Source organism: Antennarius striatus, chromosome 6 (genome assembly GCF_040054535.1).
Source record: "Antennarius striatus isolate MH-2024 chromosome 6, ASM4005453v1, whole genome shotgun sequence".
NCBI classification, from domain to species: domain Eukaryota; kingdom Metazoa; phylum Chordata; class Actinopteri; order Lophiiformes; family Antennariidae; genus Antennarius; species Antennarius striatus.
In genome coordinates, this window is record NC_090781.1 from 11,896,721 (window position 1) to 11,911,578 (window position 14,858).

The window sequence follows — 14,858 nt, forward strand, 5'->3', positions numbered from 1 at the left end:
GTTCAATCTTTAAAAAAGTTGATTGACTGTTAAGAATCTGACTGTGTAATTTTTTGTACAGTACAAGTAGTGTGCTTATCTTCATTTTACTTTACATAATAATTAATAAACTTCATTCCTCAAGTTCAACCTATTAAAATCCAGAGTCAGCTCATTTAATCCTGTTAAATACTGTTGGGTCTAAATCTCAAACACTTACTCAAAAACTGTTCTAAGCTAAACCAGGGTTATCAGACAAAGGCACCCAGAGAGGTTTCAAAGTTTTACCAGCTGCAGCAGGGAGAGACACAGAAGAGGTGCACTTAACTCAATCCGAAGTAGACTCTGACTCTGTCCCACCCGGCTGCTTTCTTTTATTAAAAAATGGATAGAGCAGGGTTAGATAAAGACGCTCGCAGGCGCCGTAACAGTTTAGATCACACACAAGGTCAAGAATAAAAAGATGTTTTTCTGCATGTCGGGAGTTAACCTGTGGTTATCTATGTTGGAACATTCTAATCGTCATCAAGGTTGCAGCTGTCTGCAGTAGGTGATTAACCAGAACAGGATGTTTGTTAGTACATTCGGGTGCAGCACTTCTAAGGTAGATTATGACACTTTAGAAACACACATATACTTCATTTGAATTTTAGCTTATCTTACATTTCCCTCCTGTTGTGGGTTTCAAACACAACTTGTCTCGAAAGCTTTTTATCGTATCATCATGGGAGAAACTTTTACATACAGGTGGCCAACCCAGGGAGGGGCGAAAAACCCTAAGCAATCTGGAATGGGAACATGGAGAAATGCACAGTTAGGGAAAATTCCCCTCCTACCCTCCGCATGGAGTGGCAGTCTCATGACCTGGATGACCTGTGGGAAAAGGGTGAGCCTGACCGAAGGCGCCACAATCGCTTAAGTTGCGACGGGTGCTTGGTGGTGGCTATACCACGCAGCAGGGGACCAGGTGGGTGCCTGCTCCCCCGACGAGGGAGAGAGTCCTTTAGACAGAGGATAGTTCCTCGTCAATGTCAGAGTCAATGTCCTCGATTTTGACAAGGTTGTAAGCATGGAGGTGGGCAACAAACATCCGGCTCACCATGCGTTTAGACATGGGGATCACACAACACGAGCAAAAGGCACATGTCAGGAGGAAGAGGATGACGACGGCGACAAAGGGAAAGATGAGTTTTACCAGCATCTGGGACCATGTGCCAGAGAAGAGCCAATCGAGCCAGCCGGCTTGGGGGTGAGGGTCCGCGGACATGGCGCGGCGAAGATTTGTCATGGTACGCATAGCATCGATGATGGTGGAGTTCTCGTCTGGTATGTAGGTACAGCAGGATTCACCGATCATTGCACAGACACCGCCTTGGGGGGCGAGGCTAAGATCGAGGGCCATCCTGTTTTGGAGAGCCGTGAGACGTATGGCTGTAAGTTCTTTGTTCTGGGCATCATTGAGGGTGATAGAGGCGTTGACAAAACTTTGAAGGCGATAGTCGATGGTCTCAAGGCGCAACATGTTTTTTCCTACTCCAACGTTGGGAAAAAGGGCTAGGAGGACTTTTTGTCCTGTCGTCCCATGTTTGTCTTCCGAGGGGACATCGGATCCCCAGATGGGCTCATGAGGCTTGAAATCCACATATCGGCGTCTTTTGGTGGACATGGGCAGGTCCTCGAGGGTCAGAAGGTAGGTGTGGTCAGATACGCAAACCGGCGCACAGATGGCAGACGAATTTCGGGGCAGGGCCATGCATACTCTCCAACCGCAGAGCCACCAAATCTCGTCCAGGGCGATGGTGGGAGTAGTAGAGGGGATAGAACGGATTGTTTTGCAGTGACTTGGAATGATGGAGCCTTTCAGGTTGGCTCCAGTGATGTTGACGCACAATTGAAAGCAGGTGCCATTGATACCAGTGCAGTGGTCCAGGTCATTGTGATTGAGAGTCGCTCTAAGACCTAGGGGCGTATCGTTGGTCAGACGTGGCAGTGGGGTATACCAAGGTGCGTTTGGGTCTGTGAGGGTGAGACCCAGGGTCTGGTTCAGGATGCTGAGGGAGTGGGTTTCACTGAGTGGGGAAGCGTAGAGGTGTGGTTAGGACACAGCGTGGGGGAGGATGGAGCAAACATAGCAACCAGACTTGTTGGCTTTGGGCTGTAAGGTTGGCGTACTTCCACCAAAGGTTGGCGTGGAATGGAGAAGGATGATCGGGGTCGTTCTCATTGTCGTGTATAGTCCATGTAGACCCGAAGTGGCTGGGGTCGTCGTGTGGTAGACGGCCGGGGCGATGAGTCTTTTAGCTGCTGGGAGGGCGGGGTTGCCTCTGACGACGGAGGGAATGGTTTTAGGTGATAAGACACAGACGCGAATGTGGAATTCTGGGTCTGGGCCATCTAATGCTGGGCACAGGCTGAATCTGACGCATCCTGGGGTGGTGGGCACAACTGTTATTACTGCGTGGGTGTCATTTGTTGACATCTTGGGGAGGAGCTGATGGTAGGCTCTGGCGGTTTTCGATACTGCCCATTGGTACTGATTGCCGGAGTGTGTTGGCCAATATGTGTAGAGGAAGACTTCACTCCATAGTTCCTCGTAGGGCTCTCCTTGGTTGGAGCCATAGTGAACCACTTGAGGACTCCTTGGTGCTCCAGCATACCACTTGAGGACTCCTTGGTGCTCCAGCATACCAGCAGCAGAAATCGTGGTATTTGGCTACGTCACGTCGTTGTTTATTGGCTTGTTTCCTCCAGGAGTTGCAACGGTAGTAGTAGGTGGTCAGCCCTTCCAAGGGGATGGTGATCGATGACTTGGTTCCATTGAGGGGTAGGCAGTATGTGTAAGGTTGAACACCTCTATCATAGCTGGTGGTGGTTGGGCATTCTGTTGCTTTGTACTCGTCCCCCCAGATTTTTGCTTGGATGTTCTGCTGGTTAGTTGGAGTGGCCATCAGGAGTCCAGTGGTTGTTACCAGGAGTTGCTGGACCTTCATTGTAATTCTTGGACCTTCTTGCAATGGGACTGGTGTATCCACGTGTCTCGTTCAGCAATTTTGACGGCCGTGGGGGTGGTGATCAATACTCTGTAGGGCCCGTCCCACTTAGGACTTGACCAGTTTTTTCTCTTGATCACCTTAAGCAAGATCAGGTCCCCAGGTCTCAGCAGCTCCTGTGTAGGCGACAGAGATAAAGAGGAAGGGGGCAGATCATTTGCTCTTTGGATTTCTCTTTTTTCAAAGAGTTTGCACAGCAATTCTGTCAGGGGATCGAGCTGGCCTATTTGTTCTTGTACCGTTTGACCTTCCAACAGTGGGAGGTTGAATGGTCGGCCGTGTACCGCTTCAAATGGTGTCAGACCTGTGTTTGTGGGTGTGATGCGCATGTATGTTTTGACTAAGTCTAAACACTCTGGCCATGGTTTTTTGGTTTCTTCCATAGTTTTGCGGAGTCGCAATTTGACCGTACCGTTTGTTCTTTCAACTAGGCCTGCACTTTGCGGGTGATACGCACAGTGATGTTTTAGTTCGATGCCAAGGTGTTTACTTATGTTTTGGACAATTTCGTTGACGAAGTGTGTACCATTGTCGCTACGAATGACGCGTGGTATACCGTGTTCTGGGATGATGTGTTTGCATAAGGCTTTGGCGACTGTGATTGCGTCTGCATGTCTGGATGGGACTAGTTCGACCCATTTGGTTAGTGTGTCAATCAACACTAGGCAGTACTTGTAGTTTTGGACTGTGTTAAGCTCGATGAAGTCCATGTGGATGATTTCAAATGGGTAGGAGCTGACTGGATGTTGTCCTCGTTTTGGTCTAACGTTGCCTTGGCTGTTGTGGCGGCAGCATGTGATGCAGTTCCTACAAAAGTTTTTGAAGAAAGTTTGGAGGCCTTGTGACATATGAAAGGCTTGTTCCACTATTGATATCATCCCTCCTATTGAGACATGGCTTCTGCCATGACTCAGCACAGCAATCGTGTGGAACAAGCTGCGGGGAATGCATGGTTTCGTATCTACATGGTAAAGGTCATTGGTGATGGTAGCACCAGACAGCATCCACGAGGTCTTTTCTTTGTCCGGGGCAGCCGATTGCATGTCTTTGAGGACTTCCAAGGGGATAAATTCAGGAACACGCGGTTTGGAGGCTTGATGGAGGTGCATGGAGATGGCGTGTTTGGCCGCAATCTTTGCGGCTGCATCAGCCTTGGCATTGCCTAGGGAGACTGGGTCGGTGCCTCGTCTTGAAGGGCCTCTGTATCCAGTTTTGGGAAGGGGGCAGTCCCGGGCAAAGTGACCTGCTTTGTTGCAGTTATAGCAGATGTCGTCTTGGGTAGCCATGCGGCGTGGGTAGCGTCTGCGGTCCTGGGTGGGACGGCCTCGGCCTCTGCTGCGATGGGCGTTTTGGTAGTAAATGCCAGTCGGCGCTGGGAGGTCGATCGTGGTGAGGGCGTCGACTCCTTCCAGGATGGTCATGAGTTTGGCTGTGGCACCCGAAGCTTTGCGTTTTTGTTGCACCTCAGTGGCATGTGTTGCCCACTGGATGATTTCCTGGACTGTGGCAGTCCTCCAGGTAATGAGGTGTTTCTGGATGAATCCTCGAATGGTGTCTTGCATGCCATCCATGAGGTGACTCTTAAGTTGGCTTTGGTAAGCACCATTTGGGTTTTGGTCATCTTGGAGGCCGCTATTGGCTTTAAAGACCTCTTCCAGGCGGGCTCTGTATTCCTCTACAGACTCAGAGGGTTTCTGGCGGCACTGGCGGATCTTGGAGTAGTCTGGGACTTTTCTGAAGGTTTGTTCCACTCTGTGGAGGACTGCTGCTGTCCTTCCGGCCAGGTCGTCTGAGTCGTGTGGGAGGGAGGAGCCATCGGGTCCGTTCGGGTTGAAGGGGCCTCGCACTCTGCTCCAGCGATGTCCTAGAGCCATTCTAAGGGTGCTTTCCATTTCTCTGCCGTTGAAGTGGTAGCTAAGAGCCAGGCTGCGGAAGTTCATTGTCCATTCTGTGGGGTTATTTTCGACGTCCCCAAGGCCCTTGCAGGCTTCGGCACATTCCTGCTGAGTCCATGGGCGGTGCACCAGGATGGTTGGTGGCTGGCCATCCGGCTGGCCTGTGTAGGCCGGATTTGCAACGGCGAACATGGGGTATTGGGTGACGGCTCCAGTTGTTTGGGCTGGGCTTTCGGGCCATGAGAGGGGGCCGTCGGCTTTGGGGAGTGGTTGAAACTGTGGGCTGCCTGTGTATGCTGGAGGGCTACTGGTGGCGAAGGGGTTGTTCATTCGTTGGGGTGAGGTTTGCATGCCCTCTTGTGGCAGCTCAGGATACAAGCGTTCTTGCTGCCTGCGGGCATGGCGGGTGAGGGAGGGTGAGCTATCATCAGGGAGGCGTGGGTTGGCATTTCTTCGGGGGCGGTTCGTTTGGGTCCGCCCCTCGAGGGTGCTCTGAGGATCTTCCTGTTTCCCATCAGACTTGCTTTGGCTTTCGTGGCGATCACTTGCTTCAGTCGAGTGTTCGGATGGCTGTTTGGGCATTGTCTCGTAGTCTGGGGAGATGCCCAGCGCAGCCATTGTGGCTGACTGTTTTGCCTTCTTTTTCTCGTCTTTCTCTTGGATGGCGAGGACTCTTTTTGTGCTTTGTTCGAGCCAAAGTTTGGCCATTTTCAGCTCCTCATCTTTCACATTCATTTTCTTTCCTTTCCTCAATTTTTCCCTTCGCTCTTCTCGCAATCTTCGGACCAATTCTGTCATTTCCTCAGAGTTCTTCAAACATGGGTCGAATCCATGTTTCTTGATCCATTTTTCCAGAAATTTACAGGAGTCCGCATGACATTGTTGCATAAAGCGGACGTCAGGTTTGGTTGCAATGTCTTTTGCTTGGGTCTGTCCCATGGTGTAAATGTTTATGTGTATGTGTGTGACTATGTGTGTATGGGTGGCGCCGGCGCGTGAACGGGCGACGCGTGTGAACGGAATAAACGCTTGTCCACAGATACAATCTGCCACACAGCACAGAATGGATCCGCTGATCCGATGTTAGTTTATCATTCACTCTTAACTTTCGCGTTTATAGCCAAGCAGTGGACACATCGAAGACAGACATGACATGAAACAATGATTTTAACACTTTTGGGTTCGAACCGTTTTATAGTGCACTTTTCCTTCTCTGGGCTTTTAACATATTTTCTGTGAAGGCTGGACCAACGTTTGATTCTTAAAATTTGGGGTTTCTTTATAGTCGACTCTAGTACGCGGAAACGTTGCACCGAAGACACACTACGTCGGTCTTGACGGACTTTTAACGTGTTTTGCCGCGGAATCAGTTTGAGACACCATGGGTTGGTTCCCGGAACTCGACGCGCACAGCCGTGAATGCAGGAAGATTCAGGTCCTAAGTCAACTCAATAGGTACCCCTTTTTTCCAGCTCTCACGAGTTACTTTACGTGGGAGGGGGCCCGGTCAGTCGTCCCAGACGGACTGAACCTATTAGGAGCTCTCTTGATTGTTTAAATTGGTATTTTATGGTCCAGCCTTGTAACACAACAAAATTTCACTTGAATTCTTTTTATTCGTTAGATTTTACCTTGTCTGATATTGCCCTGGTTCGCGGGGGGACCCGTCACCGGAGCTTCTCCTCGGCGCAGGAAGTCGAGTTTGGCCTCCTTCGGAGTGACGAACGTGGTTTGACGGAATGTGGTTTGGTTTGAGGCCTTCGCGTTCCCGCGTCGATTTGAAGTCCAGGTCTTGGGTCCCGGGTTTCGGCACCAGAGAAATGTTGGGTCTAAATCTCGAACACTTACTCAAAAACTGTTCTAAGCTAGACCAGGGTTATCAGACAAAGGCACCCAGAGTGGTTTCAAAGTTTTACCAGCTGCAGCAGGGAGAAACACAGAAGAGGTGCACTTAACTCTGTGCAATCCGAAGTAGACTCTGACTCTGTCCCACCCGGCTGCTTTCTTTTATTAAAAAATGGATAGAGCAGGGTTAGATAAAGACGCGCGCAGGCGCCGTAATAGTTTCGATCACACACAAGGTCAAGAATAAAAAGATGTTTTTCTGCATGTCGGGAGTTAACCTGTGGTTATCTATGTTGGAACATTCTCATCGTCATCAAGGTTGCAGCTGTCTGCAGTAGGTGATTAACCGGAACAGGATGTGCTTGTCAGTATATTTGGGTGCAGCACTTCTAAGGTAGATTATGACACATTAGAAACACACATATACTTCATTTGAATTTTAGCTTATCTTACAAATACTTAATCATATTTTCTTTTTTTCACCAATGCAATGAACAGTCTGTTTTTCAAAGGACCATTACCCTTCAGGTGAATGATCATATATTTGTAATTTTCTTAAGTTACATAAAAATTTCCAGTTGGACGAGGCACTTGCACTTCCTAGTTTGCAGAAGAAGAAGAAGTCACATGACCTGACCATAAGACTGATTAAACATTAATATTCTATCCATTCATATAGCTCCTCTATTAAGCAATATACAGTAAAGTCACAGTATTGTAGGAAAGTAATTTCACATGCAGTTAGCTACTCGGACAATTAAATTGTCAGTACAACATATCAGTAATAATGATACAAAACTACAACTCCTGTTCCACGTGTCGCATCAGGATGTCTCCAATCTAGAAAAAAAGATGTGAAAATGTTATCTCCTGGAGGGTATAAAAAAATCATCTGTTTGACCAAAGTTTGGCTGCAATTATCAGTCACCATAAAAAGCAGCTACTTCTATACCAGTAGTCATCAACCTACAAACACCGTGGATTCTGAGCGGCCGTTCCAGTATTATCTATTACATTTCAATCTATAATCGCCATCTGAGGTCATTTAAATGCCATCACTACTCTAAATACAGAAGTACTATTCCTTAAGACTTAACAGATACAATTACAGAACATAAAAAACCACACATAATGAAATAAAATACAGGCACATGTCGTTTTGAGTCGTTCTTGATTATACATCAATTTTAAAAAAATATGTGGAAAATAAAAATCAAGTTTACGTCATTTCACTCGATGTAACGGCTGTCCACTATAAATGTTGGCTCTTCAAATCACTAGAAACCTGTCAAAAGCACATGATAATATGCAAACACAGTGGTGCTGCTTGGTGGGGGTTGCGGCAGAAGGGGAACTGCTACAGTCGGATGTGGAGCTGAGCGTTTGCTCGTATTTTTGAATGTTCTTAAGTCGTATGTTCATATCTTGAGGACTACCTGAATAGTATTAATGAACATCACAAACCTGCAAATGTGGAGGGGCACTTAAGGCATATGTAACTGAATTAGTGACGTCTATTGCTTCCAACACCTGCAGGAGAAAGGAAACATGAAATGATGTGTGCTGCTCATATGGTTAAGTTCCGTTTTATAGTAGTAATCATCAGCAACTCAAGACATGTAGAAATAATGTCTTTACCGTAGAGTTTGTACTCTCAGCAGCAGCTTTATCAGCATTTCCACCGTAGAACCTCTCAAAGAAACTTGTCTTTACTTTGGCAGGAGATATACTCTACAAAAATAGAGAAATACAGTTTTAGTTATATCAAGCCCACCTTTGATGGTTCTGCCCAATTGGTAAGCTCAGTTGGTAACAAAGTGTATTTTCAACACATTTAGTTTGAAGTTTAAAACACATTTTCATCTTATTTACAGTTGCTTATGAGTATAGTGAAATCAAGACGAGGGAGATGAGTGTTGAAGATGCGCATATGGAGAGGTGCTGATCAAGCGTTCTCTGGAGAGCTCATTTCAGCAACATTCAGGCAGTTGACATTCAAGACCACGGATAAGTTTATGGCAATACATTTAAAATACAGTGTAGTTGGACATTTGGCAGCTGCCTGAAATTTATTAAAAGTATAATCTGGGAGCTTTATAGTCCTACTGTGACTCTGATGTGACTCTTTGCCTCTCGCAGCTCCTGCCTCAGGCCCTCAGTCAGAGCCGTCATAGCGAACTTGGTGGATGCGTAGAAATGGCTGTCGGCGTTATTGACGATACGATGTCCACTCATGCTGTGACAAAAGAACACAAAGAATTAGCTACTTGACTGAACAATGGAAAATATGTAAGTATTATTTGAGTCATGATTTTAATGGAGATTATCAGAAAGAGATCATTGATCTCTTTCTCAGTCTCTTGTTATTTAAGTGTACTGTATATCGCATCTTTAGGTTTTGTGCCCTGAAGTTAAGCAATCTGAATATGTCCCCTCAGGCTTTTCACTACTTCCTTTGATAATTTATGGACTTGTCCATAAAATAATGCTCAGCAGACCAATGAGAAATGAAGATTATCAACTGTGGCGCGGGAGTCCATTGCAGTGTTGAAGAAACTGCAACCAAAAGATATTTCACAAGCATTACCATGAATAAACTGTACCTGTTAATGTTAATGATGTGACCATCATCAACATTTCTTTCTTTCATTGACTGATATGCTTCACGTGTGCAAATACACAATCCCAGAATGTTCACCTATGAAACCAAGCAGTAAAGAGAAAATGTTGTTACTACCTGATAATTAAGATCATATCAAACATTTAACATACTGGCCTGGATATTTTATTTTTAATATTTAGGTTTTTAATGTAAATCTTTTCCACGTTATTTTTACATACTTGTTTATTTTGTTGCACATGTGGAACAGGGAAAATAACGGTCATTCTGTCGAAAAATGTGGTTGTGCTAGTTTGAAACATCAACATCCCATCTCCATCAACACGCGTGACCTATTTGAGTGTGAAGCAGTATCGGTAGGGACCCTGTCTATTTCAATAATTTTGCTGTATTGAAGACAATTCATAAGTCGTAAAAGTAAGAGGCCAGTTTATCAGGTTGATAACTTCAATTGATGTTTTCGGGTGTTAGCTATGGTATTTGGTTTTAGCTCATAACTGCAGTTAAACTAAGTAAATAAAAAAAACTAAAACTTTTGTTTCCCTGATTTTTAGCTTTATTGTTGCTAATTTCATTCTAACTTTAGTTTCTTGTCTTGCTGTGATATTTTAATAAATCTAGAGGCTGAAAACACAGAGGTCTCACATCTAGCATGTTCTTCCAAGCACTGGTTTGGCCACTTAACAAAGGCTCTGAATGACCACAGCCGGCGTTATTGATGCAAACATCTACACCCTTGTGCTGCTCCTTGATGGCAGCAAACATGGACAGAATGTCCTCCTCATCGCTCAGGTCACACTGGAAAGGCACCAAAACACCAGAGAGGCCTTCACTTTGACACTCTGCTGCCAGTTTCTGAAACAGAACCAAAGACAGAGACTGCGTTACGATTATGATCAACTTTGTAAAATGGAAGTCATTTACGTTAAACTTTGTCTAACTTACTTCCATAATCCACCCCATCAGACATTCATTTGTTCATTAAAAGACAGATGACTTAGGAATTGCATACGCTGAATGCTTTTAGATGTGTATCGAGCTTCAAATCAGATTTAAATTCGGAACAAACCTGCACTTTTTCGACATTCCTGGCGCATCCCATCACCTTCATTCCGTACCGAACCAGCTCCTTAGCGATGGACTCTCCGATCCCGGAAGAGGCTCCGGTCACCAGAGCCACTCTCCCCCTCCAGCGGTCCATCAGTCCCTGCGTACTGAAGTCTGAATCGCTCTGCAGCGGGCAGCTACTAGTGTCACGTGAGTTTCACTGAGGCCACGCCCCCTCGAAAGTCTCGCGAGAGGTTGTGCATCAACAGGTAGAGGACGAGCTCGTGCGCGAATATCTTACACGATTTGGAGGAAGTGCCTGTTTAAAGTTATTATGTTTTTTATATTATTTATATATGCTATTATGTTTATATATTATCGATATTATATACTGTATATTTCATTTTTTAATGAAGGTTTATATTCACAAGAAAAGGAAAGAAAAATCTTCGGAATTCTTTCAACCCACTCATTCCTGTCACCTGTGAAGCTGCAGCCACCTGCTGACCTCCAGTCAGGCTCCACTTGTTCTATTCTGCAGCTTTCTTGGACTTCCTTGTGATTTTGCCAGTTTATCCTTGATCTTCTGCCAAACTGTTGTAGGATTTAGATGATTAAAACTATGAATGTAGACTTCTCGCCTTGTGTACTACATTTGGGTCCTAACCACACCCGTTACACCAAGTTGAGTATCTATTGTCAAACAAAGTGATGATATTCGAAGTCAAAGTGACTTTTTTCTCTGTCACTTGTGTGTTAACAATGGAAACAAGTAGTTCTAAAATGTAGAAAATTACAGTAAAGGCAAACCACTGCGTTCGGTAATATGATCAACTTTGTGACTTGTTCCACATATAGTGGAATTCATAAAGATATGAGTAGTTTATTTGTGCATCTGTGAGATCACACAGTTGAAGTGGAAGAAACCTTTCTTTTCTTGTCCTGCTGGAAGCTGTCATTGAATTACTCTGTGGTTAGTTTGGCTCACTTGGACATGCACTCCAAGTGATGTGGAGCTTGAACCTTGTTTCCTATGCAAAGGTGTTTGTGATCGATACTGTTCTGTCCCATGTTAGACTTAAGTGTGAATTTGTTGGGGTATTTTTAGTCAGTTGACGAATGAGACTAGAGCAGTTTTCTTGGGGTATACAAATGGAGGGATCGCCAAACTTTGGTTTGGCGATCCCTCCTACATCCTGTAGTACCTTTTAGCTCATAACCACCACAAGTGGCTCACTACGGGGAGTAGTCGATGCTGTGGTGATGTGTTTCTGAATAAAGGCAGCTGATTTATAGAATTTAAAACTTTATTGTGCCAATCAAAAAATACAATTATTTCTGATTAATTTCATACATGCATGAAACCAGTGAGATGTCAAAGTTGTAAGTCTATCTATTTACTTCTCATACGGTGCAATAATATGGTCACTTCTCCACTGGCTGCATCATAATGTCCCCAATCTGAAAACAAAAATGTACGATAAGGTTACCTCATTGTGGTTATAAAAAATTAAATACCTCAGCAATTGTAAGTTGCCATGAAAAGCACGAAAATATATAGCTTACAGTAGATTCATACATAAAATTCAATGGGAAAATCACAAACCTGGACATGTGGAGGAGCGCTTAAGGCATATACAACTGAATTGGCAACATCTATTGCTTTCATCATCTGTAGGAGAAGTGAAACATGATTTGCTAATGTGGTTAGGATTCTTTTTATTGTAGTAATATCACCAGCAACTCAAAGAGATGTAGGAATTATGTCTTTACCTTAAATTTACTGTATTCATCAATCCTGCTGCCCTCTAAATTCCGGGCTAACTCTGTCTTCACTAAACCAGGAGATACACTCTGTAAAAATGAGTTTGTATCAGTAAAGATTATAACTGCTACGCAATGTTTTCAATGGTGTAACATCTTACTGAGGCTCTGATGTGACTGTTCATCTCTTGCAACTCCTGCCTCAGGCCCTCAGTCAGGGCCGTCACAGCGAACTTGGTGGAGCAGTAGAAATGAGCGCTGGCATTGTTGGCGACACGATGTCCACTCATGCTGCAACAAAATAACACAAAGAATTACCTTAAAAAAATCATACATAAAGCGCACTGGATTATAAAACGCATCTGAGAAATCATTTTCAATGAATGGTCCATTTTGAAAAAAATTTCATATTTAATGCACATTGGAAACAAAGGCTTTTAGGTGCGCATCGTAGTGCGGAAAATACTGTAGCTGATTGTTTCAGGCCTAAGCTTCTCCACTCACTTGTACAAGCAAACCTTGGTTTTCGAACGCTTTGGACATCGAACAAATCGGAATTCAACCAAAAAAAAAATCGATTTTTTTTTTTGTCTTGGAAGTCGAACACGAAACAAACTCAATAACATCCATCCTCCATCCAAAAGATGACGGTAACTCGTACCGGAATCTGCGTGGTGAATGATAAGCGGAACGAAAGTTTTTCTCATCCTTATTGAACCGGAACCCGCTACGCTCACCTGAACACACAATGGAACACAGGCAGATTACACCTGTCGCACTAAACAGAAAAAGAGCGTTATATGTACATGCAACCACTTCCGGGTACAACAGGAAGTCCCAAAATAAGAGCATCACAGGATCGTACTTAACACTTTCTCCTGTTTGCTTCTTTCTTTTACATTTCTTTGATATGTTTCCTTACTATACAATTTGATATGTAAAGGACATTATGAAATAACATACAGTACGCGGATACAGTGGCAGAAAATGGATGGATATTATGTTGAAAAAAGGTAGTTTTCTAGCGTATTGGAACGGATTAAGACCATTTACATTATCTGTAATAGGAAAAATGTATTTGGAATTGGAACAAATCGGTATTCGAACAGCCTGCTGGAATGAATTGTGATCGGAAACCGAGGTTTGCCTGTATTTGTAAACATGCTTATGTTTTTAATCTTTTCATTTCTCAAAGAGCGAAAACATTTGAACTACAAAACATAATGCCCACGAAGATCTGAATAATTTAGTTGCGGAGATACTCTGCCACCATAAATGCGTCTTGAGTTGTGTGATCTATCAACTACTTCAAGATAAGTTGATGTTACAGAACAAAAATCTGATGGGCATTTTGTTTCTACCCATCATATTAAAAATATAATCACCCAGAGCAGTGTCAAAGAAATAAATACTGAGATGACCTTTCATGAACAGACCTGGAAATATTAGAATCAAAAGATTTGGGCTTCACAAGCATGATGGTCACTGTGTATAATGACTATATGAAATTGTACCCGTTTATGTTTATGATGTGGCCATCATCAACATTTCTTTCCTTCATTGACTGATATGCTTCACGTATGCAAATACACAATCCCAGAATGTTCACCTGCAAAACATCAAGCAGAAAAGATGAGCGTCAAGAGAAGCTGTGCCATTATTGGTTGGTTTTTATATTTGTTGTTACAATTGCAAAAATAAAATAACTTCTTGGTATATCACCACTAAACTTTGTGGAGTAACAGCTAGTGGACCAGAGAGGAACCATTAAATGCATCATATTTTGGAGCAGATTTGAAGGCATGTGCAATTTTTTACAATTTTTGGTGTGTTTCTACTGTTTACATAATTATACAATTAAGACCTAATGTTATCACACTTTTTGGAGGGGTGGGGCGGGTGTCAGAAGATCAGATTGTTAAACATTATCAGAGTTATGTACTCCACTGTAACCAAAGCTGTAGTTGCTGATTAGAATGACATAAAATTTGTATCACTTTTAAAAAACAATCTCCTTAGTTTACAGGATAAAAACACAGAGGTCTCACATCTAGCATGTTCTTCCAAGCACTGGTTTGGCCACTTAACAAAGGCTCTGAATGACCACAGGCGGCATTGTTGATGCAAACATCTACACCCTTGTGCTGCTCCTTGATGGCAGCAAACATGGACAGAATGTCCTCCTCATCGCTCAGGTCACACTGGAAAGGCACCAAAACACCAGAGAGGCCTTCACTTTGACACTCTGCTGCCAGTTTCTGAAACAGAACCAAAGACAGAGACTGCGTTACGATTATGATCAACTTTGTAAAATGGAAGTCATTTACGTTAAACTTTGTCTAACTTACTTCCATAATCCACCCCATCAGACATTCACTCATTTGTTCATTAAAAGACAGATGACTTAGGAATTGCATACGCTGAATGCTTTTAGATGTGTATCGAGCTTCAAATCAGATTTAAATCCGGAACAAACCTGCACTTTTTCGACATTCCTGGCGCATCCCATCACCTTCATTCCGTACCGAACCAGCTCCTTAGCGATGGACTCTCCGATCCCGGAAGAGGCTCCGGTCACCAGAGCCACTCTCCCCCTCCAGCGGTCCATCAGTCCCTGCGTACTGAAGTCTGAATCGCTCTGCAGCGGGCAGCTACTAG

The 14,858-nt window shown here is 44.1% G+C and overlaps 2 protein-coding genes across 2 annotated transcripts; both read right to left on the minus strand.

Moving 5' to 3' along the window:
* Positions 1 to 6,908: 6,908 nt before the first annotated feature.
* On the minus strand, positions 6,909 to 10,724 carry LOC137596491 (dehydrogenase/reductase SDR family member 11-like). The gene is made up of 7 exons (XM_068317083.1): positions 10,459 to 10,724; positions 10,035 to 10,244; positions 9,373 to 9,467; positions 8,876 to 9,005; positions 8,408 to 8,500; positions 8,234 to 8,299; positions 6,909 to 7,609 (listed from the first exon to the last, which is right to left on the minus strand). Exons 1-7 carry the CDS (start codon positions 10,588 to 10,590, stop codon positions 7,568 to 7,570), a joined length of 768 nt encoding a protein of 255 aa, XP_068173184.1. The 5' UTR covers positions 10,591 to 10,724; the 3' UTR covers positions 6,909 to 7,567.
* Positions 10,725 to 11,735: 1,011 nt separating this feature from the next.
* Positions 11,736 to 14,858, minus strand: LOC137596492 (dehydrogenase/reductase SDR family member 11-like). The gene is made up of 7 exons (XM_068317084.1): positions 14,677 to 14,858; positions 14,249 to 14,458; positions 13,715 to 13,809; positions 12,362 to 12,491; positions 12,210 to 12,290; positions 12,043 to 12,108; positions 11,736 to 11,897 (listed from the first exon to the last, which is right to left on the minus strand). The coding sequence occupies exons 1-7, from the start codon at positions 14,806 to 14,808 to the stop codon at positions 11,862 to 11,864; spliced, it is 750 nt and encodes a 249-aa protein (XP_068173185.1). The 5' UTR covers positions 14,809 to 14,858; the 3' UTR covers positions 11,736 to 11,861.

Coding starts and splice junctions, on each gene's coding strand:
- LOC137596491 (XM_068317083.1), bottom strand. CDS start 10,590: ATGGACCGCTGGAGGGGGAGAGTGGCTCTGGTGACCGGAGCCTCTTCC. Junction 9,006..9,372: donor CACATCATTAACATTAACAG/GTACAGTTTATT, acceptor CTTTTGTCACAG/CATGAGTGGACATCGTATCG. Junction 8,501..8,875: donor AGAGTCACATCAGAGTCACA/GTAGGACTATAA, acceptor CTATTTTTGTAG/AGTATATCTCCTGCCAAAGT.
- LOC137596492 (XM_068317084.1), bottom strand. CDS start 14,808: ATGGACCGCTGGAGGGGGAGAGTGGCTCTGGTGACCGGAGCCTCTTCC. Junction 13,810..14,248: donor CTTGGAAGAACATGCTAGAT/GTGAGACCTCTG, acceptor GATGTTTTGCAG/GTGAACATTCTGGGATTGTG. Junction 12,492..13,714: donor CACATCATAAACATAAACGG/GTACAATTTCAT, acceptor ATTTTGTTGCAG/CATGAGTGGACATCGTGTCG.